The sequence below is a fragment of the Pyrus communis genome, chromosome 5 (genome assembly GCF_963583255.1).
Source record: "Pyrus communis chromosome 5, drPyrComm1.1, whole genome shotgun sequence".
NCBI lineage: Eukaryota > Viridiplantae > Streptophyta > Magnoliopsida > Rosales > Rosaceae > Pyrus > Pyrus communis.
In genome coordinates, this window is record NC_084807.1 from 25,240,854 (window position 1) to 25,267,116 (window position 26,263).

At 37.4% G+C, this 26,263-nt stretch overlaps 4 protein-coding genes across 4 annotated transcripts; 3 read left to right on the forward strand and 1 right to left on the reverse strand.

Moving 5' to 3' along the window:
- Positions 1 to 5,568: 5,568 nt before the first annotated feature.
- On the forward strand, positions 5,569 to 9,896 carry LOC137734123 (probable methionine--tRNA ligase). The gene is made up of 12 exons (XM_068473411.1): positions 5,569 to 5,725; positions 5,812 to 5,913; positions 6,008 to 6,178; positions 6,392 to 6,457; positions 6,654 to 6,719; positions 6,893 to 7,027; positions 7,720 to 7,901; positions 8,068 to 8,158; positions 8,305 to 8,373; positions 8,688 to 8,779; positions 8,863 to 8,926; positions 9,537 to 9,896. The coding sequence occupies exons 1-12, from the start codon at positions 5,645 to 5,647 to the stop codon at positions 9,639 to 9,641; spliced, it is 1,224 nt and encodes a 407-aa protein (XP_068329512.1). The 5' UTR covers positions 5,569 to 5,644; the 3' UTR covers positions 9,642 to 9,896.
- A 2,418-nt stretch (positions 9,897 to 12,314) lies between these two features.
- Positions 12,315 to 13,564, forward strand: LOC137735166 (two-component response regulator ARR17-like). Its single transcript, XM_068474561.1, has 5 exons — positions 12,315 to 12,492; positions 12,790 to 12,866; positions 12,964 to 13,047; positions 13,140 to 13,210; positions 13,286 to 13,564. The coding sequence occupies exons 1-5, from the start codon at positions 12,360 to 12,362 to the stop codon at positions 13,380 to 13,382; spliced, it is 462 nt and encodes a 153-aa protein (XP_068330662.1). The 5' UTR covers positions 12,315 to 12,359; the 3' UTR covers positions 13,383 to 13,564.
- Positions 13,565 to 17,524: 3,960 nt separating this feature from the next.
- Positions 17,525 to 20,355, forward strand: LOC137733838 (glycerol-3-phosphate dehydrogenase [NAD(+)] 2, chloroplastic). Its single transcript, XM_068473031.1, has 9 exons — positions 17,525 to 17,984; positions 18,215 to 18,351; positions 18,450 to 18,555; positions 18,868 to 19,069; positions 19,146 to 19,233; positions 19,421 to 19,568; positions 19,690 to 19,839; positions 19,925 to 20,074; positions 20,169 to 20,355. Exons 1-9 carry the CDS (start codon positions 17,652 to 17,654, stop codon positions 20,181 to 20,183), a joined length of 1,329 nt encoding a protein of 442 aa, XP_068329132.1. The 5' UTR covers positions 17,525 to 17,651; the 3' UTR covers positions 20,184 to 20,355.
- Positions 20,356 to 21,141: 786 nt separating this feature from the next.
- On the reverse strand, positions 21,142 to 25,173 carry LOC137733837 (uncharacterized). Its single transcript, XM_068473030.1, has 5 exons — positions 24,786 to 25,173; positions 23,082 to 24,015; positions 22,435 to 22,530; positions 21,992 to 22,128; positions 21,142 to 21,578 (listed from the first exon to the last, which is right to left on the reverse strand). The coding sequence occupies exons 1-5, from the start codon at positions 25,025 to 25,027 to the stop codon at positions 21,389 to 21,391; spliced, it is 1,599 nt and encodes a 532-aa protein (XP_068329131.1). The 5' UTR covers positions 25,028 to 25,173; the 3' UTR covers positions 21,142 to 21,388.
- Positions 25,174 to 26,263: the final 1,090 nt, after the last annotated feature.

The window sequence follows — 26,263 nt, forward strand, 5'->3', positions numbered from 1 at the left end:
GATATTTTTACACTAAGGGGATGAAGAGTTCGGCAAAGCCACATAATGGGCAGCCTAAGTTGGTATCAAATTCGCCACCTTTGAGATTCAAATCTAAGACCTCTTATTTCAAAGTGAAGAAGAAGACCACCAGATCATAATACTAAGTGACACATCGGCATTTATGTTTATTTGCCATTTTATCTGTCTAATAGGAAATTGATGGCATGGGGGTATAATTGTAATTTTGCAAAGTTGCCTTGCTACCGTAAACGGAAGGCATGGGTGAGCTGAGTGAAAGAGTGAGTTCAGAGTTGGGTGTGGATGGTGGATAAACAGAAAAAGTGGAGGCAAAAAGCAACAAAGGCAATTAAATAAGTGGTGGGGAAAGGTGGGTGGTGTAATAAATAAAGAAAATGTGACAGAAGTGGTGTGGTGCAGATCGCAGGGTTGTGACAAGGATTCAACTTTCTTTGCCTTTTATTTTTGCTGTTGGATAGAGATGTTTCGTCGGAAATTTAAGGTGAATTCGTTTTTATATAAGTTGTTCTTTTGTTTTAGGGAATGAACTTACCATTTACCAACATTTGGTATGCTGCCATATATCGTATCAGGAGGTGTAAAGAGGTTTTTCTCGCTTTTTAGAAGAGATGGTGTAACTAGGAAAATATTAGGGAAATCATGTTTTTTTATTACATTTTGTAGATTTCATGATGTGACGGTTGATTGTTTGATACCTACTTTAACAATTTAAACAAACAATTCAATCATTAACGCCACATCATATGGACGTCTCTAGCATCACCCTTATGACGAATATTTCACTGTAACGGTGATAAGATATATTGTTGAGTAAGAACGTTAAATACATGGTATTGTATAGATGATTTGAATTACTCCATAATAACGTATCCAGTGTATGTAAATTCTTCATGCTTTATTCCTTACCCTAGCTCTGTCCTTGTACTTTGAGTCACTTAAATGATAAAAGGCTTTTTAGCCAAAATGGTTAGTGATATTTACATAACTGACTTTGATCCATGAGATTTAAACTTGACAAATTGGTCCCAAAGTTTGTCCAACGCCAATCATTTGGGTCATCTCGTGAAAAATCTCTGTTAAATAAGGAGAAAATAACAAAAGTTCCCTCAACTTTTGTTAAATCATTTTGGCCTATTGTTTGTTAAATTGACAGTATTTTTGTCATTTTGGTCCTTATTTAACAAAGATTTTTCACAAAAGTATCAAAATGATTGATGGTTTAAGATTTAGAGGCCACTTCTATTGATTTCAAATTTCGTTGACCAAAGTAAAAAGTTATATAAATCTCAAATACTGTTTTAAGCTAAAATGCCAATAATAAATAATGCACCTCTACACAATGTCCCTTGCATTTTGCAGACTTTGAATACTTTGCAGGTTGTTGAATCAAAACATGGCATTCCCTTGATTCCTAATTTCTGATGTGAAGGCTTCATAATTTTGGGAAAATCATCGCATTGGGTCCAATTGGACTTGTCTTTTTTTAATATGCTTCCATGTTAAGGCATGGGAAAATGCCAATTCCAACTACCAAGCAACATAAATAAGAAGAGAACTTCTACGTCACAGATTTTATTTATTAATTTATAGTTGAGACTTCAAATTATGTCAATTTCATCTCATCAAAACCATATTTCATACTCACTTCAATAAATAATATTTTTGTGAAAGCAAGTCATATCCACTCTTAAATGTACCTTTGATTGATGATATATTTCTAGAATTGAGATGCTTTTCGATTTCTATGTCTAAAATCGACGGATTCAGAGATCTAGATCACTCATTTTAAATCATAGGATCTTCATTTGTTTGTTCTACTGATCCACCTCATATAAACTAAGAATCCATATATCTCTCTTTTCCCTTTGAACGACCCAAATTTTTGGGTTTGCCAGTTGCGAACTTGAAGATCCGGAGGGGATTTTAATCCGTATTTCTAAAGCGATATGATTTAACATTTCTATACATATTGATCGCATGAGACTTCGACTGCATATATATTATGTTGTTAACTACTTGAACTACAAACCTCTTGCTCACTTCTTGAGTTGTACTAATCTTTACACACGCAACATTAGAGCATCCCTAATGGGTGCTTTATCCTCTATGAGGCTACTACATTTCAAGCTTTAGTGAGAAATTTCATCCCTGATGAGCTGAAAAATGGAGTTAGATCCACCGCTTTGGCTAGCAACTTTATTTCTTGGGTAGTATAAAATTAGGTTACATCTAACCCCAAAAAACAGTGGGTCTCGCAAAAAAGTAGCAGCTCATGTGAGCAAAATTCTATCACTCTCCCTCCACTTATGAATACAATTATATTCTACTTTATTCTTTTTTTTTTAATTCTTTTTTCTTACATATTTTTTCTTGCAATTTGTCTAATGAATGGTTGTTTTAAATTTTACAAGAATCAAAATTTCAAATTGATTTAATGTTCATGGGCATTGGTGGGTGAAGTTTTCAAATAATTTTTTTTTCAAAATTGTTTGATACTAATTTATCAATTGATGCTAGGTTAATTGTTGTGTTGTACACGAAAATCAAATTATTTTAGAGGGCGAAGTCAGGGTTTGTATCTTTCAACAGATGAGATTGAGTTGTCATAAGTGATGGAATGTAACTTTGTCACAATTTGAATATTTTAGATTGAAAGGTTCATAAAATTTTTGAAGATAACACGTCCAAAAATCAACTTAAGAAAAATTAACAAAAAAAAAAAAATTATTGCATAATTAAATTACTACATAAATAAATATATATAGCCCCATATACAACCCGAAAGAAATAGACCTCATTGGGAGAGATTATTTTATAAAGCCCCAAAAATTCCTCAGAACTCTAAAATGGGCTATTCCATCATTTTTCCAGCCCCATATAGAATCCTTCATTGGGATGCTCTTATTGACATTCAAAATTCTATTTGAAAGGGGATGGACTATGGATCGATAGGGTTGTGAAGTTTTGGGATTGGAGTAGCATTTTGTGTTGTCTTTATGCATTGAGGCTTATTGCTCACCATTTTATGGTAGTGACAGTTTGGAGGTTACCATAGTACCAAAAGAATGAGTCCATTCTGCACTACAAATTTCATGCTGTCAAGCACTTTCCCCAGCAGCTGCTGCTGTCTCCACTCACTGCTACACCAAACTGTAAATTGATCTTTGTTCCTCTCCTCATCAACAAACCCTAATTTTTTTTATTAATGCAATGATTTATTTATTAGTAATTTAGTACACATAATTAAATCCCAATACTTCTGTGGGTAAATACATGTATGTAATGACAGTTAAACTGACCATTTTCCAGTTATAAATTGCTAGAAAAAATATTTAAGGTAAGAAATGAACATGTGCTGATTAAATGGCAAGCACTATTGCCCAAAAACCCTAACCCTAAAGCTCACTAGGGCATTTTTTGTTTTAGTGGTTGTGAATTTCTCAAAAAGGAAAAAAGAGAGGAAGGACGATTTTCACGGGATCCACTTCAGATTTTTGTGTTTAAAACTTGTAATCCGAGAAATTTGAACCGCTCAATTTCAATCATATATCCTCTATTAGCCTATTACACTAATCCACTTTATAGAAATCCAAAACTTGAATGGACGGAAATACGTTCTCTCTCTTAAACGGTTCATATTTCTCGATATATGGACACACAGATCTAAAAGGGATCCAAATTCCTCTCACTGTGCCAGTTGCATATCCATTCTCGTTATCTGACTTTATTATTTGATATTTTTATTTTTATTTTTTGACCTTTTTCTCACAGTAAAACGACATGGTCCAGGTTATGCGTCTTCTGCAATTTACATTCGAGTTTTTAACTTGCTATTTCTGTGGTGTGCTTTTATGTTTATTGGCCAACCAGTATGTGCCCTACTCGACACAAATTTTCGACCAGAAAAATACCGGCGGCCTTGGATGGAGGAGGGAAAAACTAACAAGAACAAGACAATGCACGAATGGGATCAGTGTTTTTGAAATTTTTAGTTGACGGACTCTCTACATTCCATAGTCGAGAAATTTTTTATTGTGATTAAAACACGGATAGTACATCGCATATTTTGATATAAGTGGTGGAAAATTGTATTTTTAAGTTATTAACTTTTTAACGTACATATCATATTATTTGTATAGCGACATATAGTGTACCATCTCGTGTTCTGATCACATTGAAAAATCTTTTACATAATTGATTATTGTTTGAATCTTTTCTATACGAACTTGGGATGAGTACCGTCGGGTTCAGTTTGATTGGCTCTTAAAAACGAAAGTTGAGTCAAGTAATATAACCGGTTTGATTTGTTCAATTTAGTAAGAGAGAGAAAGAAAAAAAGAGACGAAGAAACGGACCGGTCTAGACGAAACTAACATATAGTTGTGATTAGTGTGTTTACATGCAAATGTCAATTATGTCATTATCAAAGAAAATGTTACTTGCAAAGTCATGCACGTTCATCACAATTATGCGACTTTAGAGGATATAGGTCCTCATTTTTCAATCCAAATGTCCATATTATACTAACGTCTAAGTTCTAGATTATTCTTTTTTTTTTTTTTTGCAGTAAATTCGAGGGAAAAGGATCTTCGGTGGATCTTTTTTTTTAGAATCTCGTGATCATAACCGTTCATCGTATATCGTGCGATCAGAAATCATTTCCAATTTAAAATTTAAAATTAAATATAAATAATAGCTAACGAAAAATGACCTTATGATATACGATAAACGGTCATCACCATGGGATCCTTGGAATCTCCATGAAAAGGATCCGACGATGATCCTTTTCCAAATCCAAGAAAGGAAAAGTGTTGCTAAATTTATACCATCCACTATTTCGTATATGATTACGGGTCGAACCAAAACAAAATACATTTTCTTCATGAATGTGATCCATTGGACATAAATCCAATTTTTCAATTTTTTTTTTTTTTTGTTCTTTAGAAGTTTTTTTTACCGTTCTCGGTGCTATCAAGATGCCACTACAAGACCAATAGCTCAATAATTTTCAAATAATCATGTGCGGTGGATCAAGATTATAAAACTGCATGATATAATATAGGTGAATGATATGATTAACATTTTAGCCTTTCAGGCCTCCATTAAGACATGCATAAATACACACACATTTATAATATAAGCGGATTAATAACATGACCATCATTGTGACAGTCAACTGAAAAATTCCTCTAGCTAATTAAATAAGGGCTAGTTTGAAAGTGCATTTAAAATTATTGAAAAAATTTTTGGTGAAAATGTTTTTAGAATCAATTCTTAATAAAAATTTAAGTGAATTTTGAAAAAAACGCTTGAAGTGCCTCCTGCAAGAAGAATATAACTGGCTCTTTTACAGGAAACACTTCACGTACTTTTGGAGCCCAAAAACATATTCTTTAAAAGCGATTTCAGTCATTTTAAAAGCACTTTCAGTCATTTTAAAAGCACTTACACAATCAAAGCCGAAGATTCACTCGATTCATTCTCTCATGGGCTGTTTGGGCTTCATTTTTCTCCAAAGCAGCCCAAATCATGCAAAAAACCAAAAACCCTACGTCTTCCAATTGAACTGTCCACTCATCTCTGAACTGAGAAACTGTGGAGCTCTGGTTTCTGAAGGAAAGAGATGGCACCCAAGGGAAGTACCAGCGTAAGCAGAAAGCAATTGATTCTATCAGCTCTCTGCAAACACTTCTCTGTTGATCCTGTAAGAAACTTCATCTCTCTCAAAATTTTCATATTTTATCTTTCCTTCCACTTCGATTGCTCAAATTTTGAGCTCGATATCTGCAGAAATCGTTGCCGGAAAACATCGCTGGCGATGAAGTCACGAGCTTGTACTCAACGGTACTGAAATCAGCTAAAAACGGCGCCGCAGCGCAAGTGAACGATGGGGTAAGGTTCTACAGTTTTATTGCCTCAAAACTTAGTTGAATTGGATTCCTGGTAACTTTTATGTAACTAAAATTTTGTGTTCTGGGGGTTGTAGGTGGTGAATTGGGTGAGATATGCAGAGGGTTTTCCTACAGATTCCCAGCCATGCTCTGCAGCTCTCGAAGGGTTGAACGAAACCTTGGCTGACGTTTCAGTGCTTTTGGGCAATGGGTTCACACCCTCTGAAGCTGATGCTGTTGTGTTTTCTGCAGTGCATTCTTCTGTGGTATGGATTCTTCTGCATGCACGATTTCGATCGTGTTTCGCATTTCTCATACTTTGCAATTTGTAATTCTCTTGATATTTTCGCTTTAGAACTGCAATATTTTCATGTTAGTTTTTCTTGGATTGTTTTTGAATTCGGACATGAACATTTTGATGCAATGTGGTAGAAATGGCGCTTGAAATTGTGGTCATTTGTTGAGTGGTTTGTCTGCAGATTGGTCTTTCAAATACAGATAGGCAAAAGTTGCCGCATTTGTTGAGATGGGTGGATTACATCCAGGTACGCCTCCATGTTCTGAGTAGTGCTGCTATCTTTAATTCAGAGGTTTAATAAAGGTTCAATCTTGGAATGAAGTACCATGTGGTTACAAACTTGTATCATTGGATGTAGAAACATGAGCTACTTGTTATTATTGTTTCCACGTGTAGCTTTCAGAAATGTCATAGTTACTAATGCTCACAACTTTCTTCTCCAGAACAAGGTGGATTTCGGAGACGTACTTGAGAAGGTAGTGGTAGAGAAGGATATATTTGATTTTCGAGTAAGTAAAATCTACTATTTTATTTTGAATCTCAATTTCAGTTATGCATCTCCGAACCTGCTATTGCAATAGAAGGGAAATATTAAATGTTGAAACGATAGTAAAAAATGTTTTCTTGTGAATCACAAAGTGGACTTATGTTACACTGTATCCCTTGATCATTATGTATGCAGGAGTTGGATGATTTGCTGGGAGCAAAAAGTGCGGGTAAGATGGAAATTGATTCAAATGCAAAGAAGACTGTCCAAAGCACAAAAACCGCAGACAAACCAGGGGCAGACCTGAACACAAAGAAAAGTGATGCTGGGGTACATCCTATTAAATTTACACCTGTTCTTTCAGTACAAATTAAATAATCTTACTGAGATACAAGTTAGTTATAAATTTTACGGCTGTACCTACATGCATATATTCGTATAATGCTGAATTCATTTGATAAGATAATTTGAATAGTTATCTAACTTATATAACAAGACTTCCCTTTTGTTATGATATCATTATGCTTTGGATTTCTGACAATGCTGAATTCATGTAATTTCTTCCTAGAAAAAAGCATAGAATTGTAGAATGATTGACAGTACCAAACAGTGTAGTAGAGTAGGCTCATGCACTCACTTCCAAGTTTAAATCACCATAAGCTGTTCCTCATCTGAATGCCAAGTGGCTAGTTATATAATTATGGCTATCCACCGCCTCAGTTCTTTAACCTATTTTACGAACAGTTCCCATACTGCTTTGTTAGATATCTGCACAAAACTACTTGAGCTGTATTATATAGACATCTCTCTACTGTCTCTTTTGCTCTATTTCCAATATAACTAGGAATAACCATATTGCGCTTAATCAACTAGTTGACCAACATTATATCTGGTCAACCTCCTTAGTGAATCGATGATTGGATTTGTGCTGTAATCTACTACAGTCCGAACAAAGCTTCTACTTTTAGATTTCCTTCCTATACTGTTCTTTTCCGATGACTTTTTTTTATTGGAATTGTTAGGTAAAGGCTGCAGGGGAAGAGAAAGTTACGTTGGATAAGAAAGCAGATAAAAAAGCTACTAATGAGAAGACAAAATCACCAGAAACAGAGGCACTTGAGAAAGACAAAGAAGTTTGTGTCAGTTTGTTGAATATACAGGTTGGCCTCGTGCGCAAAGCTTGGAAGCATCCGTCTGCTGATAGGTGTGCAGGCAACGTTTTTCTCTTTCTTTTCCTCTACGTGCCCATTGATTCATTAGAAAACCGATTGAACTGCTTGCTGTCTTGACTTGAAGTTTGAACTCTGAATGCTATTGTATATTTGGAGGATGTGAAATCATTCATAACCTTGTTTTCATACTTGATACAGTTTACTGGTCGAGGAGATAGATGTCGGAGAAGCTAAATTACGGCAAGTGGTCAGCGGCTTGGCAAAATATATCAGTCCAGAGGAGTTAATAGTATGATTACTCCTTGATATTTGGAACTAGATAGTTTTTTCACATAATCTTTTGCATGTCTATTTTTGTTACTTTCATAGTTGTTACACAGATGAACATTCACACTTAAACTCTTATGTATCTGTTTGGTGCATGCAACTATGCAGAACCGTCATGTTGTGCTGATTACGAATGTGAAACCTGGGAAATTACGGGATGTGATGTCACAAGGACTGGTATGTGTTTCTTGTCATTTAACTCATTATTCTCACTGATGAGTTAGTGAGGTCTTGTTGACTCCTTCACTGCTTAGCTTGTAATCAAATTTTTGTTTTTGTTTTCCTCTCTTGTGCTCAAAATATTTAATTTTCCATCCATTCCTTAGGAAACATTAATAATCCCACTGTTCTCTAGTATAAGCTTCCAAATTTGTTCTATATAATCAAAGCTTATGGAGAGTCCTTTTTTAGTGAAAGCTAAGTTTTTCTAAAATTAACTTCTGGTAAACAAACATACAAGGTATGAGTTTTATTTGTGTGCATGTGGGCAGGTGCTATGTGCTTCTAGTGAAGATCACACCCTAGTAGAGCCCTTGCTACCTCCACAAGGAGCCAAACCGGGGGAACGTGTATCATTTTCTGGGTGAGTTACCTGAAACTACTTGGAGCTTAAACCAGACATTTTCATTAGTAAACTTATCTTGACATCCGCTTCGTCCTATCCAGGGTTGATGGAAAGCCAGAAGATGTGCTGAACCCAAAAAAGAAACAGCTGGACAAGATCACACCGGTATGTTCTGTTTTTTTCTCAGTTTGTGGATCTTCTTAGTGCATTCGGGGAAAACCATACATGTGCTGCCTAATTTATTCACTGTTCATAACTTAAATGCAAACTTGTACTTCACAAGTTACTGCTTGGCTAACCATTAAAAAGTTCACATGAAAATTGTGAGGCACTGGCCCTACTGGGGGGAGTAGGATTCTCACTCCTCTTTTTTTCCCTCCCCTTCTCTCCCATACTATTTGAACGGTCACGGTTAAGCTACATCAACATCTTATATTAATTTTTTATAGAAAGAGAAAGACAAAATAAAGAATGTGAGAGGACGAGATGGAAGGGGATGAACCCTACTGGGGGTGGTTGGGGTTGTCCCAATCCTTATCGGAACCAATTGGTTGATAGGCCTCTATCGATTGTGAATCTGTGCTTGTGTTTCTTTATGTATTGGCAATTATGATATAGTTTTACGGAGGCATTGACAGTTATTACAGTTGTGGCGATTTGACCAGAACAGTCACTATCTCATCAATTATGCATTAACTGTCTATACGGCATTGCATTTATGATGCTCCAAGTTGAAGTTAGGCACATAAATCTTGTGGGTGTTTCATCGTTGCAGAATCTTTTCACTGACGATAAGGGTGTGGCTACCTTCAGGGGTATCCCGTTTATGACCTCGGCCGGGCCTTGTACATCATCCATCCCCAAGGGAACTATCAAATGATCGTATCTTGCCCTTACAACCAATGTAACTCTCACTTTTCAAGGAAGGATCTTGCTCACCATGTAGTTCAACTTATTTGATGTCAAGATATATTATGGAATTACAGTTTCGTATTTCGTTTTTGGTAAAGAAAATTGTTTAGGGTCGCTTATACTATTATGTCAAATGGTTTGACATGATCAATTTGAATTCGAAGATTAGGATGAGAATCCTCCTTTTTTTGGGGATCCCAAGCATCCTCATATTTTAGCCGTTTATCGTATATCGTGCTGTCAGTTTTCGTTAGTTACTATTTGTGTTTAGTTTTAAATAATAAAATTTAAATGATTTCTAACCTTACAATGTAAGATAAATAGTTAAAATATGAGATCTTTAGGATTCCTACAATTTGGATCCAAATGGGATCCAAATCTCGAAGATTAACTACCAATGTGCCATTTTAAAATTAGTTGGCGAGATAACAAGAAAAACTTAAATGCATTTGTTTTCAGTTTGCTAGCACATAAGCGTATGTGTGGGCGACCGTTTTATGAAACAGAAGTAGAAAAAAGTGTAGGCAAGTTTTACCCTCATTAGGACAAGAGGAATGTGATTCTATCTGAATTTCGCAGTTTGGAGTTGATAAACTAAGCAATTTAGACCACTTATTTCAAATCTTACAATTCTCATTAGTCCATTATACTAACTTACCTAATGAAAATTAAGAATCAGCATCTCTTTCCTTCTTTTCTTGAACGGTCTGAAATTCTGAATTATGCAGTCCATGAGCTGAGGACCACAATATCCGGAGAGGATTTGAATTAAGATACGAGGGCACTAATGACACTGAGGTAGTTAATAGTCACGCTTTCCCATAAAGCCAGCCAGCATGACAAAGTTGACCAAACAGTAAAGGATAAGTCAACCTCAATACCCCGGCAAGTTGTCCGAGATAGATACAGATATACCAGTCTTGTCTGTAATCTTGTTCTTGAAATTGTACTGTATGCTTTCTTCACCAAGAAAAAAATGCTACCGTATGCTTTGTAAATTGTAATTTTCAGGTTCAAACTCTTTACCCTCGTCCACCAAATAATTTTGAAAACAAGTCTACGTTGATGGTTAAAAAAACTACGATGAATTCATTTTACGTAATATTTACGTTGTTCATTGATCTTACAGTTCAAACAAGAACACTTAACTAACGATTTGGATAATAGTTGTATGAGTTGGAAATGAGCAAAACATGATTGTAACGTACTGAAGTCTCACTATTTGGTCCGTGAAAATTATCTGTTGTTGTTCGGGTATTTAGTAGAAAAAAACAAAGAAAGTGACTCAGAGAAGAAGACATGACAAATATTCTGTGGATTTATGTTTGTTCTTTGTATTGTTTAGCATTACGTATGTACTATGTATGTATTGGTTTTGGATGTATGGATTCTGCGCCAAGAGATTCTAATTAGGTCTTTTCCCACTGTCACAAAACAGATGGGATTCGGATCTCTTAGACGTGTGGTGATGGTGTTGTGGTAACTCCACTCCTCCCCACTTTGACCATATTTTTTCAACCACCACTTTTGGTGTGTTTCAATCCAATCCATGATATTCTAATTGTGAAAGTAGATTTAAATTTGAATGCAAAGACGGATGTCGCATGATTATATTCACTTAAGTTTGTTCAATTCTTATTGAGCATAGTTAATAACTTAACATTAACACATATTTGATCAAACAATCTTGTATTACTCAATTCAAACTATTAAATTCTTTTTAAAGCCACATGAAAACCACTCATTGAAGTTTTCATAGAGCATTAGTTGATGTTTTTTCCTAAATAGAATTTAGTATTTAAAATAGATAACATGAAAATAACGATTTAGAAATACAAAAGATGAAACTCATTTTTTATAAATATATAGTTGAGTACTATAGAAAATGAGTGAATGACACATGAAATTTTCATGAGTGGATGACATTAAAAATAAAAGATGTACTATTTGTAAAATATAACAGTTAAAACATTAAAAGTTACGTAATATTTAAGCTATATCCGTAAATTCTTAATTTTAAAATTGTTAAAAGGGAGGGGTTTGGGGTTTTGAATTTATGTCACAAGGTTGAAAAAAAGTAATAATGAGGTAATGGTTATTATTGTATCAGCAGCTGCTACAAAATGAATAAAATGACGTAATTCAGCAGCAGTATCCATGCAGATTTCTGAATTCTGATACCTACAAATTTTCTCTGCACACGGAGAGAGAAGATAATAAATATCCCAAGTCACAGATATATCGTGATCTTCTTTGGGTTTCTACCTTTGATTTGATTCAGTTCTCTCTCTTAGATTTACTAGCAGCTTATCTGCCTATGCATTTACTCGGCAGCATATCTCTATTGTCTATATATAAATACAAAAATCCGGCCTTCCAGAATCCACATTACATCTTGTTCATTCATTTTCCATGAGTTTGTTTTGTTTTATGTTTTACTGCATGAATTGAATCCCCATATGCTAAATTGTTACTGTCGGACTCAGACAAGTCGTTTATCTTGTGAAATTAAATCGTGTCTTTTACTGCAACTGCGTTTATTACAAGTCTCTTTCTCTCTCTGTCTTTCTTTCTTTTTCTTTCCTTTTCTTTCTGCACTTGCGTCTTTGCGTTCATTTGGCTATTATTATTCGAGGTTGGTGGGTGAGAGAGGGAGAGGGTTATTATTTCTAGGGTTTTAAGAAATATGGAGGCTGCTTCTTCTTCCTCCTCAAAGGGTTTCATGGCAAATGTGGAGCAACCCCATGTTTTAGCCGTCGATGACAGTCTCGTCGACCGAAAACTGATTGAAAAGCTGCTCACAAATTTGTCTTGCAAAGGTAACAATCTGTCTGCTCGAATCCTCCACAACCCTCTTCTTTTTTTCTTTTTCTTATTTGCCACTATATTCTCATGCTAATTTACTTGAAAATAAATTGTAGTGATTTTTACACTCTCCTTTTAGCTGAAACGCTATATTTAGCGCTTAATATAAAGATTAAGAAGACTTTATAATGGTGAATTAAATGAATAGAAAGCTGTTTAATGGAAATAAAGTATGTGGAAAACAGTCTATTTTTGCTTGGTAAAATAATACAGTAAAAAAAAATGATAATTATTACTCCTATTTGGAGCAGTGACAACTGCAGAAAATGGGGCAAGTGCATTGGAGTTTTTGGGCTTGGGAGATCAACACAATAGCTTGGAGAGTAATGTGAGTAACTAATTAGTAATTACCACTGATCCATCGTATTAATTCAACATTTAAGCTTTATACTGAGAAGGGAGAAGGGTCTTGTTCTTACCTGCAGGTCTCAAACTCAAAGGTAAATCTGGTAATTACTGACTATTGTATGCCAGGAATGACAGGCTATGAACTGCTCAAGAAAATCAAGGTTGTGCAGATTTTTTGATAATTTTTTAGCATTTAATATGGTTAAATATATAATCGCGCTTTTTAATTTTTTTTTTACCCTTCTGCAAGCAGGAATCATCAATCATGAAGGAAGTTCCAGTGGTGATTATGTCATCTGAAAACATACCGAATCGGATTAACAAGTAAATATGAACTGATTATTATATGTCAATTTCCTTTGTTTTTTATTTATGGTTTTAATTTTTAATTAAAAACAGGTGCTTAGAGGAAGGAGCTCAAATGTTCATGCTAAAGCCACTCAAACAGTCAGACATGAAGAAATTGAGATATCATTTGATGAACTGCAGCAGCTAGAAAAACAATTACCTTTTCCTTTTTCCTGGAGGAAGTTGGAAATAGCCTAAGAACTAGTTTACTAAGTTTTTGTATGCAGCGTAGCATGGTATGCACCGGAGATTTAGACTATTAGATTTTTTTTAGTTTTCCTCGTCATGACATAGGAATTTCCTTCAATGCTAATATTTAATTTTTGGGTTTTGTTTTGCTCATAACTTCTTAGATTAAATCGTAGTAATGGTTTTTTAATTTTAATTCAATTGGAATAATGGTAATCTATGATCTTTTTTGTCAACTTTTTTAGGACTTTTGTTAAAATGAGTCGCATGACGTGCTATGCACATGAGGCTAAATCAATAGGCAAATATGAAAAATCAAATAAGAAAAATTGTATCAATGATCTTTCAACTTTAATTGAATTGGAGAATTGATCTTTTAATTTTAACTCAATTGAAGTAATGGTGTCTTAATTTTAATCTGATTGTAGTAATGGTTATTTCAACATAATTCTTTTTGATAAAATTCTAATGAAATTGACAAAAATGATCATAACTATACATTTTGATGAATTGAAAGATCAATAATACTGAATTTTTAATTGAGAAATCATTACTATAATTTACTCTAACTTGTTATTTCCATCGTTAAATTATTGTACGAGGCACAAATACTTCCAATTAATATTCATCTTGTTTGGGAATTAAGAATCAAATTGACTTTAAGAAAAAATGAAGGGATATTATTCTTTTGCTTATCCTTTGATGCTTTTCGTATTGTTTTGACTTTTGAAAAGAATTTATGCACATTATATATCACCTTCACACATTTTATCTTCGTTTCAACCATTAATTTAAACAAATCAAAGAAGATTTAACGGTTAAAATTAAGATGAGTGTGCAGAAGTAGTAATCACTCACCAAGTCATGCAAGTTCCTTTTTTATTTGATAGGAATGTCATGCAAGTTCCTAAAATGACTATGTACACAAATTGTATATAATGATTAAAAAGAAAAAAATGGACGGTTAGACTAATCTTAGTTCAATGAACTATATCATTCTTGGATAATTTGCTTCTTCAATTTGAAGAGAAAAAGCTAAAGAGCCATTAGATGTACAATCAACATCAATCATATTCAAGTCAAAACTCCTAACTGCAACAACATCTAAATTGATGGAATTTGGATTTTTGTATACTTTTGACATATGCCAAATCCCAAACTTTCTATGTATCTAAATGCGTTCTTCTCCCCAAGGACCCCAAACCTTCATCTTCTGCAGGATAACAAGGAAAACATCGCGATCACTTCCTCATCGGAGACAAGGCCTCGAAAGTAAACCTCAGATACGCGCAATCACCCGTGTATGCTTTTGTCCAACCCTTGATCTTTCCTTGACATGTATATTTATTTACACAAGGATCCGGGACGTACTAAATAAAAAGAGATGCAGCAAAACCTCAAACATTTCCACCAGTCACACAATTGAGGTCATGAAAACTCATGGAAATGTCTGTGGTGGTGATGGTGGTGGTGGCGGTGGCGGCACTCATCCAATCCAAAGCACTGCATGACAGGAAAACATGTCACGAACACGCATCTCCCTATCCCTCTAAATATCGAGGACAATGCAATACAACGGCACGTCCTCTTTGGATTTCGTGGGCTCTTCTTTCTTCCATTGTTAGAGTGATCATGTCCATCACAACGAGCACCGCGACGTTGACGCTTTCCCATCACCAACCTATAAAAAAAGATCCACAAATCATGCATGTATATCCAAAAACTGACGACCCAATTGCTTAAAAACAGAAATCAAAGTTCATAGCTTTTTTCAATTTTTGTTTTCGCATACCTTGAGAAACTCTTGGTGTCGGTGATGGGGAGCTTCAATTCTCTCTTGGTTTGACACGAGAGAAGAGAGAGAGAGAGAGAGAGAGGGAGGAAAAAGATTTAATCACAACATGTTTAGCAATGCAATTAGATTTAGAAGGTCTAGAAATGGAAGCTGCTCAAAGTTAAAGGATGGATTTAATTAATTAATTAATATTTTTAATTATGGATGGATGTGATTAATTAGAAGCCAAAAGAATATGCTGGTTTGATATTTGTACAAGAAGGTGCCAACTTCTTCTTGCGCGTTGCTTGCGTGGTTGGCATTCCTCAATCTTTTGCTATTAATTTTAGCAAATTGGTGATGTAATTTTCTTTTCATTTATTTTCCATTAAAATTGGAATACTATTACGGGAAGCACTTTCTGGGGGAAAAAATCAACTGCAGAAGGGTAAATGCTCTCTCGAGTCAAACATCCTTATTGGACTAAAGTGTTTAGAAGTCTAAATTAAGAAACTACATTTGTATTCTACGGCAGCAGATTGTTATGGTTTTCACACATTAGGTGTCATTAGGTGCAAAAGGAAACTCAGGAAAGATAAAGTTAGAAATTAATTATTATTATTGTTAAGGGGAGGCAGAAGAGTTCAAAACTTTTACAATATTTAGAGGAGGGAGAGTTTCTAACCCGGGACGCATAGGTAGAAACTCAACAACCTATCCACCCTATCCATTATGCAGAGATATTTTTAAGGTCTTACCACAAGTGCCATTAGGTGCAAAAGGAAACTCAGGAAAGGTTAAGCTAGAGATTAAACATTTTTTTTTATTTTTTATTTTATTATTAAGAGGAATGAGAAAGATTTGAAACTAGTACAATAATTTAAGAGATATGGAAGTTTTGAATCGGGGATGCACGCATGGGTGGAAAACCCGACACCCTGTCCACTATGGAGAGAAAATGTTTAGATCTTAGCACATTAGGTGTCATTAGGTGCAAAAGGAAACTCAGGAAAGATTAAGTTAGAGATTAAACATTTTTTTTTTTTTAATTTTTACCATTGTTGAGGGGAGGGAGAAGAATTCGAAACCATACAATAATTTAAGGGAGGGGGAGTTTCGAATCTGGAACGCATGCGTGGAAACCATACTCTATCTACTAGGATATTGGACCACGCACAAGTTAGAGACTAAACATGATAAAGGAAGTTCTGTATGAGAAAGAAATTCACTCACTTTGAGGTTTCTAATTAAGGTTAATTGTAATATTGGTCCCTAAATTAATAACTGAGATTCGTTTAAGTTGTTAATGCTCAAAATTTGCAAGTTAAGAAATTAAGATAATAAGCCCTTAAAAGGTTCTAAGAATGGAATGAAATGATTTGGACTCAGAGATATAAGTGGTTCACTCTTCGAAACTAGGCTACTTCTACTGTGTTACTTGGATTTTTATTGATATCAAGACTAAAATAGCGCTCGGCAAATACGAACATACTCTCTCCCTTTTAGTTGTTTGACCCTCGTTTAGGAGGCCTTCACTCCTTTATTTAGGCATTCAATGAACCCCCTCAATCTCAAGCCACCCCACTTGACATTTAATGCGCACCTATGTAGCCTAAGGTGCTGACAACATTTCTCTCACACAATTTTGACATTCAGTGGTGAAGTGACAGGCGCTCAGTTTGGATAGCATGTCCTGTCAGAATATTATGAACCGAGCACCTACTTGGCCTCGGTTATCCAATCTCGCCGACTTGAGCATCATTTTGACTACCTTTATATCTTATCCTAAGCTTCTCTGCCATTGAAAGGTGGTCGTCGAGTGGCATGATTGGCATCTAAACATATATGTCACTGGGAATTCGTGTCTTAAAGTTGTCAGTCTGCCCATGCGCTTGTGGTGGTCATATTCCTTCTTGTGTTCCCCAGTCGGCTAGGTTTAGGGACAGTCGATCGTTGCGCTCGAGCTTGTCCTCTTTTAAGCCCCTTAGGCTTTGGGCTTTGCGATCTCTTATTAGGCTTCATGGGATTCCCTTCTTGGCCAGCCCCACTGTTTGGGCCTAGAAATGCCTAGCATTAACATAAGTCCCTCAATTTAGTGGTAATTATGCACTCTTCAGATTTAATACTTATTGCATATTTTATCAATCGTGTCTCTTTTCTCGCATATTTTAAGAGAAAACACTCCAAAAATTGTTACTAATAACACACCACACCCCTTCCCAACCACCACAAACCCTACTCCTCCGCTCCCACCCTCAACTGGTGTCGACTTCCCCTCCGCACCTACCTTCTCCTCAGTTCACCTCATATCTCCGCCACACCTCAAAACGACCTAAAACCCCATTTTGCCCTTTGAAAAGACGGAACATTCCAAAAATACAGTTTATCCGCGAATAATAATATAATAAAAAGAAAAAAAGGACTGCGGATATATTTCACTCTCTCCGCGTAACAATGGCGGCGCTGTTAGAGCCACCACCGCCGTTTCTGAACCAGCTCCTTCCTCCCAACTCAAACTCCACACGTCCCCTTCCGTACAATCTCAGACTCGGAAGACCAACAAACCCTCCTAACCACCCCACACTCCTCGCCGCCACAACTCCTTGTTGCTCTGCTGCCGCTTCCAAACAACCCATACCCCAATTACCCGACCCGGTTCCGGAGACTGCTTTGGTGCGGACCAGGGACCGCCGCCGGGTGGTCCGGTTGGCCTGGGAGAAGCTGGTCCGGTGGTCCAGGACCTGGCGCTCCAAGACCAAGACCGATGTTCTTGAACGCACTAACAAGGTGTGCCCGCCCTTTTCCCCCAATTTTTGCATTTTGCTTCCCAGAATTGCAAAAGCTTCTATTTTTCACTTTATATTGAAAGTGCTTCTGGGTTAGAAGCACTTCTTTCAGGAAGCCTTTCAAATGCTTTTTTAGGAAGCACCTGAATTTTTATTAGGAATTTCGCTAAAGTGCTTTCTAGAGAAGCATTTCATAAACGCACACTTAGTATTGTAACTTTGAATTTTTAGGTGGTGGTGCTTGGAGGTGGGTCTTTCGCTACGGCAATGGCCTCCCATGTTGCAAATAGAAAATCCCAGATGGAAGTTAGCATACTGGTTCGTGATGCTCAAGTTTGCCAATCGATTAACAGCAACCAGTGTAATCGGTAAGACATTTACATCCGCCATTAACTTTTATGCATATGTCTTATGGAGCTGTAATTTCTTCTGAAATGTAATTGGTTTTTGCTTCTTTTTCACATAGCAAGTACTTTCCAGAACACAAGCTACCAGAAAATATAATTGCAACAACTGATGCCAAAGCTGCTTTGCTGGGTGCCGATTATTGCTTTCATGCAGTCCCTGTGCAGGTTTTTCAGCCACCATTCTTATTCTGGTATTGTATTAACTAACTTAGAGCATGTCTAGAGGTTAAAAGCACTTTTTGGTAACCAGAAGCGCTTCTAATTATGTTTGGCAGAAAAACCTAAAATTGCTTATAGGTCGTACAAGTTCGCTTCAAAGTGTGTAGTCCCAAATGGTCCTTTCAAGCTTTTCTCCATGGATATCTGTTTTCGTATGAATCCTAGTCCACAATAGGTTAGACTAAGTTCTTTGCTGTCAGAAAATGGAAGATTGGTATGAGGCAGGTACCTGAATCATTGTCTGACATGATATCACAGTTCAGCTCATCATTTCTTGAAGGGATTGCAGAACATGTTTATCCAGGCTTGCCGTTCATATCAGTCAGCAAGGGTTTAGAGCTCAATACGCTGAGGACCATGTCTCAGATCATTCCTCAAGCATTGAAGAATCCCCGGCAACCTTTCATCGCACTATCAGGGCCTTCTTTTGCGCTGGAGCTGATGAATAAATTACCAACAGGTATGTGGAAAAAAGAGACAATATTGTTGAATCAACGTTCTGCTAAATCATGTTTTGCTCCTTTTTGCTTTTGTAGCAATGGTTGTAGCGTCAAAGGACAAAAAATTGGCAAATGCAGCTCAGCAGCTTCTGGCTTGTGACTATCTGAGAATCAGCACTTCAAGGTTGTGAATTTATAGCTATATCAAGGACAATTAAGTTCTGTCTATGTATATAATTTGGTCTTGAAATGCCCTTGTTAGCTTGGATATCTACAAGTTTCAAATTTCACCGAGCATGAATTGTCATCATATTCAAATATTCATAGATTTAAGTGGACGGACCCAGCTCATAACCTCTGATAAATTCCAGCGATGTCGTAGGGGTAGAAGTTGCAGGTGCTCTCAAGAATGTGCTCGCAATAGCTGCAGGGATTGTGGACGGGATGAATCTTGGTAATAATTGCAAGACAGCTCTTGTTGCACAAGGATGCTCTGAGATACGGTGGCTGGCAATGAAGGTAAACTTACTTTGATAATAGGTGTTTTTTGTGTAATCCCAGGTGGTTGTACAAATGAAACATTTGTTTGCTTTTGGCTGCTGTTGTCTCACTACTTTTCCCTCCAATTTATCTCCTGAAGATGGGCGCGAAGCCGGCAACAATCACCGGTCTATCAGGAATTGGGGACATCATGCTTACATGTTTTGTGAACCTTTCCAGAAACAGAACCGTTGGGGTTCGTCTTGGATCGGGGGAGCAACTTGACGATATACTAAGTTCTATGAATCAGGTGCTTAAGCTTGATAATGTTTGGAACAACTCAGAAGTTTGAAATGATCGCTCATTGATATGGTAATACTATGTTGGTTTACTAGGTGGCAGAGGGTGTGTCAACAGCAGGAGCGGTGATTGCACTAGCGCAGAAGTACAAGGTGAAGATGCCGGTTTTGACAGCAGTAGCTCGGATTATTGACAACGAATTGACCCCGAAGAAAGCTGTTCTTGAGCTAATGAGCCTCCCTCAGGTCCTTCTATACTCCTTCCCCCCATTGCATAAGTAACAAGAAAATAAGTTATGGTTTTTGGTGGTTGATGAGGGTTTTAAATCTCCAATTGTAGGTTGAAGAAGTCTGAACCCGTTCGGAAGGTTTTACATTCAACAGAATTCATCTCATCATATACTCAGATTCATATCTCCTCCGAAATTCTGATGGGAGATCGATTTTGTGAACCATTGATTATACCTGATCCAGAATTTTTTGTGAAATTAAGGAATTTAAAAGAAGGGTATTAATCTCCTCGATCATCTTCTTTCGTATCGATTTCCAGATTGGTAAAATGTTACAAGTTAAATTCAGAATTGATTTGTTGCATCTCATAACTTTTAGCTTCCGTTGACGTTGGCTGGTTATTGCCCGCCGATCCAATCGCTTGAGTCGGAAGGGTCGGGTTGGTCGTCTGTTTGAGGCGGTTCGATCCGATTAGGCGGTTCGACCCACTTCGCCCATCTGACCCAGTTCGTTCAGTTCGACTCAGTTTGCCCATCAAACCCGGTTCGTTTGGTCTGATCGGGTTTGTGCGGTCCGACCTGGTTCGCCCGGTTAGACCTGGTTCAGCGAAGCAGTAGAAACGGTTTGACTTGGTCCAACCGGTCCAATGATGCAACAAAAAAGGTCCGACCAGGTCCAGCCGGTCCAACTTGATCTAACTGGTCTGAGCCGAAATGCAGAAGACTCACCGGTTTCTTCAGATTGTTGCCGAAATCCTTTGCGACTCTTAGTAGCTTGCCGTTTGGTATGAAAAAGCTCGTCGAAAAATGGCCAAGAAGTCGTGGACTTTCCAAGCTTTGATCTCGACGATTGGGAAGGATGTTCGAGGCGAGGCTGGGTGTTCTCGACTAGCTGGCGGTGGGTTTGGGCCATGGTGGGCGGGAAAGTTGTGCACAATGAGAGCGTGAGGGAGGAATGAGGAGATAAAGAAAACGCGAGGAGAGGGGGGGAGAGAGTGTGCGACTCTCACGTCGATTCTAGCCAGCATTTCAGGTTAAAAACATCTCTTTCATAGCACGACGTACCTCTCATCACATGATAAGAAATAGAAATAGGAAGAGATATATTGCAGATCACCGAAAATTCTGCCCATTTTACATGAGAGCCTAATTTCCGTCTAATTTTCAGGTTTAATTTACTTTCTCTTATACAAACCTCACACCACCTCCCCCTCTTCAAACCTTAAAGCTTTCAACTAGACATTGACAGTATGGTGAAGACATATATTCCTGCAAATGGATGCTGATATCCAGAGAGACTCAAATGGAATACAGGAAGAAAAGCCGGTCCTTATTCTCTCTTGTCCTCCTCTACATCTTCCCCAAGCCCAAACACATGATGTTCTGCTGCACTCGACGCCTTCCTTTCCTTTCTTTCTAGCTTGGTTGCCAAGTCTCCGCCCGCCACCTTGACTCCACTTCCCGTGAGCGAGATACCCTCGTCATCAAAGTCATCCACAGTCTCCTCCGAGTACGCATATCTGCAGAAGCTCGTATTAAGTAACATTTAGTATCCTCACCAGGTGTATTAGAAATTTCTAACAAAGCTGCAGCTAGCGCATTCTATACAAAGGAAAAAATTCGGCACTTAATTGTTTTGGATATGTTTGTACAGTTGAAACTTGGAACATTAAGTCACGAACTCTAATGAAAATGAATTGATACGATATCTAGTAGATTTTCTATTCTGGTCTGTTTCTATGCTCGCTCATCTCCGGAATGGCTCATAAACGTCACTCAGATAGCATTTTAATGCATGATTAGGAGAATTTATTAAGACATTCAATCGAATAATGTTAGCTGGTTTACAAATGCCATGGGAGCAAAAGCCAGCTGAAGAAAACACAGAAACTTGCAGCATGCATTCAAAAGGAGGCAAGGATTTAGAGCGTACCCGGTTGGGTTACGAGATGGAGCCCAAAGAACACATATCACCACCAACAGCAAATAAGCAAGCAAAGTCCAGAAAGCTGGGATGACCCAGGCTCTTCGCCACAGCTCACTCAACGGGTCAGTGGCATTGAAATACAACTGAAAGACAAAGGTCAGTAGTTTAATTCTTAATCATACGAATCTTACCATTGTACACAGAAGTAAAGGAATAGAAAGGAGTATGCGAGACATACATACGAAAAATTCAGACAGGCGGCAAATAGAGCAATTTTGTGGCTAGTTAAAAGAGCTATAAAATTGTCTAGCCAAATGCAGTCACTAATAAATCAACTACTTGTGACCTTTTCTTACAAAAAGATTGAAGCGAAATCACTATTAAATTGACAGCCCAGTAGAAGAAGAAAGAAATAACGGACCAAGGAAAAGAAACAAAACAAAGCCAACCTCATAGCCAATCCAAGCAACAGAGAGCAGCACTGATACTGCAAGAGAATTCGTAAACTTTCGGTACAGCTCAAGTTTGGCCATGCTTCTTCGAATCTGTGCGCACAGTAGACAAAGGGCCATATTCACTTAGTTTCCTCAAGCTACATACAGAGTGTTCCATTCAAGCGCATGCTAATAAATCATTCCATGTATGTAACAGAAGCATAACGAACAATACATATTCCGGTCTACATTCTCATATACATACATGGTACCGTGTTCCTAAGCACTAAAATATTTTTTCAGCGGCAGTCATACAGTAAAACACAGAATGGATTCAATTGTGCACCTTGAATTGAAAAACTGTTGGTTTGATTTCTATGATGCTCAAACATCCAAGATAGGAAATATCAATGCCAGTTAGTTAACGAATGTGCAGACAAAAGTAAGCCAACAACTATATTCATGTACCTGATAAGATTTCTTAATTTTATTAATTATTCAATATTTACCAAAATGTAGCACATACTGTGTTTGATTTCCATATATCACCTGCATAACTCTTCAACCTTAATGGTAAGCGGAATAACTTATTTCCTTCCCTTAGCAATTGTTAACTAAGTAAGCGATGTCAATGTATCGATGGACATGAAAAATAAGGTTACCTGAAGCTTCTCCAAAGTTTTAGATAATGAGGAAAAGATCCAAAGAATAAAACAGGCATCCAAAAGAGCAACAGGCAGCACCAGAAAAAGCCTTGCTTTTCCAGAAAAGTCGTTGATATTCCCCAAATGCTCAACAAGCTCAAGTGCTTCTGATGCTACAAAATATATCACACCAAGGAGAAGTACTTTCGAGGTTATACCACCGAGAGTTGGCCGCACAACACCATAGCCCATTGAAACCACCAGAAGAAGAAGCCGGGAGACAGTTTTTTTAACGGCGCTGAAGGTTACTGCCCATATGGTAATTCCCATTGGTCTGCTTCCAGTGGAATTGAAATTTGCATATTCAAAATACCAAGGGGCCATTTCACACATTCCAAGTCCAATTACAGCACTGATGTGGTAGTGCAACTGTATTATGTCTTTCCAATACTGTAAAAAGCGGAGAAACCAGAAAAGACCGAGGACTAGGTAAGCTAAAGACATTAGGCCAAAAAATGTCATCAATGGGGACATCTTTCCAGGTAAATAACCATCAGGGTTCCTCCAAACAGTTCTTCCACTGATTAATGTGCCAACAAGTTCTGGATCACAGAACATAAAATAGAGATAGTACATTCCAGTGCTATTGATTTCAATAGTTTGTATATCCATATTAGCCTCTTCATTTTTCCCCTCGAAGAAGGTCTGAATCCTTTTTGGCCCATCAGGATTGTCTGGGTTTTGTTGGATGATAACCTCTCCCACCTTGCAGGAACCGTCCTTGGATAGCTCTGGGGTGCAGCATATTGCATTGGAGTTCAAATAAGAACCCCCAATCTTCTCCCTGTCCCTAACCTCAAGAACAATAGCCTCGACTAAGCCAGTCCTCTGCTGCATCTCATTCTTCTTTTCAGCAGATTCCTTGGTTCTTTGAAAGATGATTGATTCGAACCTGCATTAACATATGACAAGGACAGACAAACCCCTTTGAAATGTTTTGTTTATACACAAAAACCTACAAATACTTCTGATTGAAAATGGTTAACTAAAGAATTTCCCATAGAACAGCCATATGTGACATTCTCTCATTATATTCATTCTAAGTTGTTTTCAAGTTTTAATTTTTCGTATAATCTCCTTCATTTCTCTCTCCTCCCTCCCACCACATCCTTCCCTCCTTCTCCATCCCTCATTCTCCTATATACTTTCCCTCTATCTCTAGCACAAAAAAAATGATAAACAAAAGCTAAAAACGAAATGGTTGTCAAATGGGACCTAGATTAGCAATATAAGTGGCATCCTCTCTACTATATTCATTATTTTTTCCCCAGATTTCAACTCTATGGCATCAAGAACTGGCATTTCAATAGTCAACCCTCATTTAAACAAATCAATCACTGGATAATAAATTGCACATTTAATCCATAAACCGCAGCTTTCAACAGACACCAACACAAAGCCAATTCAATTCTCACTAAAAAATTCAACTTTTCCCAATCAGTTTACCAACCAGCAAAGGCGGATTAGTTGGCTATGACAATTTGTCCACCCCCTTGCACCCAAGTTTTAAGCCACCTCCCCGTAAATTAGATTAGTTTAGAATATCGTCTTCTCAAACAAAACAAAAACCAATCGCAATCAGGAAAAAACAAAGAACCCATCAATTATTTCCCCCCCAAAAAACAGATCAAGAACAAAAAGGCGGAAACTTTATCAATTTACCTGATGAATGACTTGCCATTGAGGGGCTTATCCTCAGAGCTGGACTTGTCATTGCCAGAGTCGAGCTTGAAAGCGTAAAGGCCTTCACTTCCGCCATGGAAGAAGAAGGAATTGGAACGACGGATGAAGGACTCGTCTTGGTAGTCATGGATCGAAGCTCGGGCTAAAATAATCAAGTGCATCAGCATCAAGATTATAAAATATCCATTTGAATTTGGAGAAGGCAGATCTCTGTGACCCATTTTGTCTTTGTCTCTGTGTGTCACTTTCTCTGACAACGTTGTTTATCAATCACAAGGAATGATGTAGAATCATAGGATTTTAGGATTTTTCAGCACTCTTTGGGATTTGGCTTAACCGGGTTAACAGACACCATTGACATTCCAGTTTACCCTCCAAACTCTAATTTTAGAAACAAAATTAAAAGGAGCTTTTATATGCTGTGGTGGAAATCATTTTTTTTTTTTTTAATTTTTTTTTTAGGGTAAAGTACAAAAAATTACCTCAACTATTAGTGTCACGACACTTTCATATCTCATCCTACGAATTTGTGTCAATGTTATACCTTGCGTTAGTCTGCCGTTAATTTATCAGTTAAATACTGACGTGGCCAGAGACGGGATCCACTCACTAATCCAACTGGATTAAAAAATAATAAAATATATTTTTAATAATTAAATATTCAAAAAATTAAAAATTAAAAAACTGAAAAAAAAAAAAAAATGGCCTAAGGGATCCGGCCTTCCCTTTCCTCCACCTGCACAACCCTTTTTCTTCTTTTCTTCAACAACCATCAAACCCTTCCTCGTCCCTCAACCTTCCTCCACCACCCTCTCTCTATCCTCTCTCTCTCTGCAACCTGCAATGTGCAACCCCCAACCTTCCTCGCTGCCAAAGCTCGAGCAGTTTGACACCTCAGCGCGAATCGATTGGAAGGCGAAATCCCAACCCAAATCGGCAACCTCACCAGGTTGAAATGGCTGGTTCTTTACGACAACCAGCTCAGCGTGCTCGACAATAACCAGATCTCTCGTTCGATACCGATGGAGTTTGGAAACTTGTCGAATCTTTGTCCTCTCTTCTTGTGGCAGAACAAGCTCGAAGGAAACGTTCCACCATTGATTTCCAACTGTGTGAATCTCGAGGCCATTGATTTGTCACAGAACAGCTTAACAGGGCCGATTCTCGAAGTGCTCTTCAATCTCTAGAATCTCACGAAGTTGCTGCTGCTATCTAACAACTTCTCCTCTGAAATTCCGCCGGAGATCAGAAACTGCTCGTCGCTGATTTGGTTTCAGGCCAGCGGCAACAAACTCGCGGGATGGATTCCGCCCCAGAAAGAGAGGAGAGAGAAAGGGTGGTGGAGGAAGGTTGGGGGGACAGGGAAGGGTTTGGTGGATGTCGAAGAGAAGAAGAAAAAGGGTTGGTGCGGGTAAAGGAAAGGGAAGGCCGGATCCTTAGGCTATTTTTTATTTTTT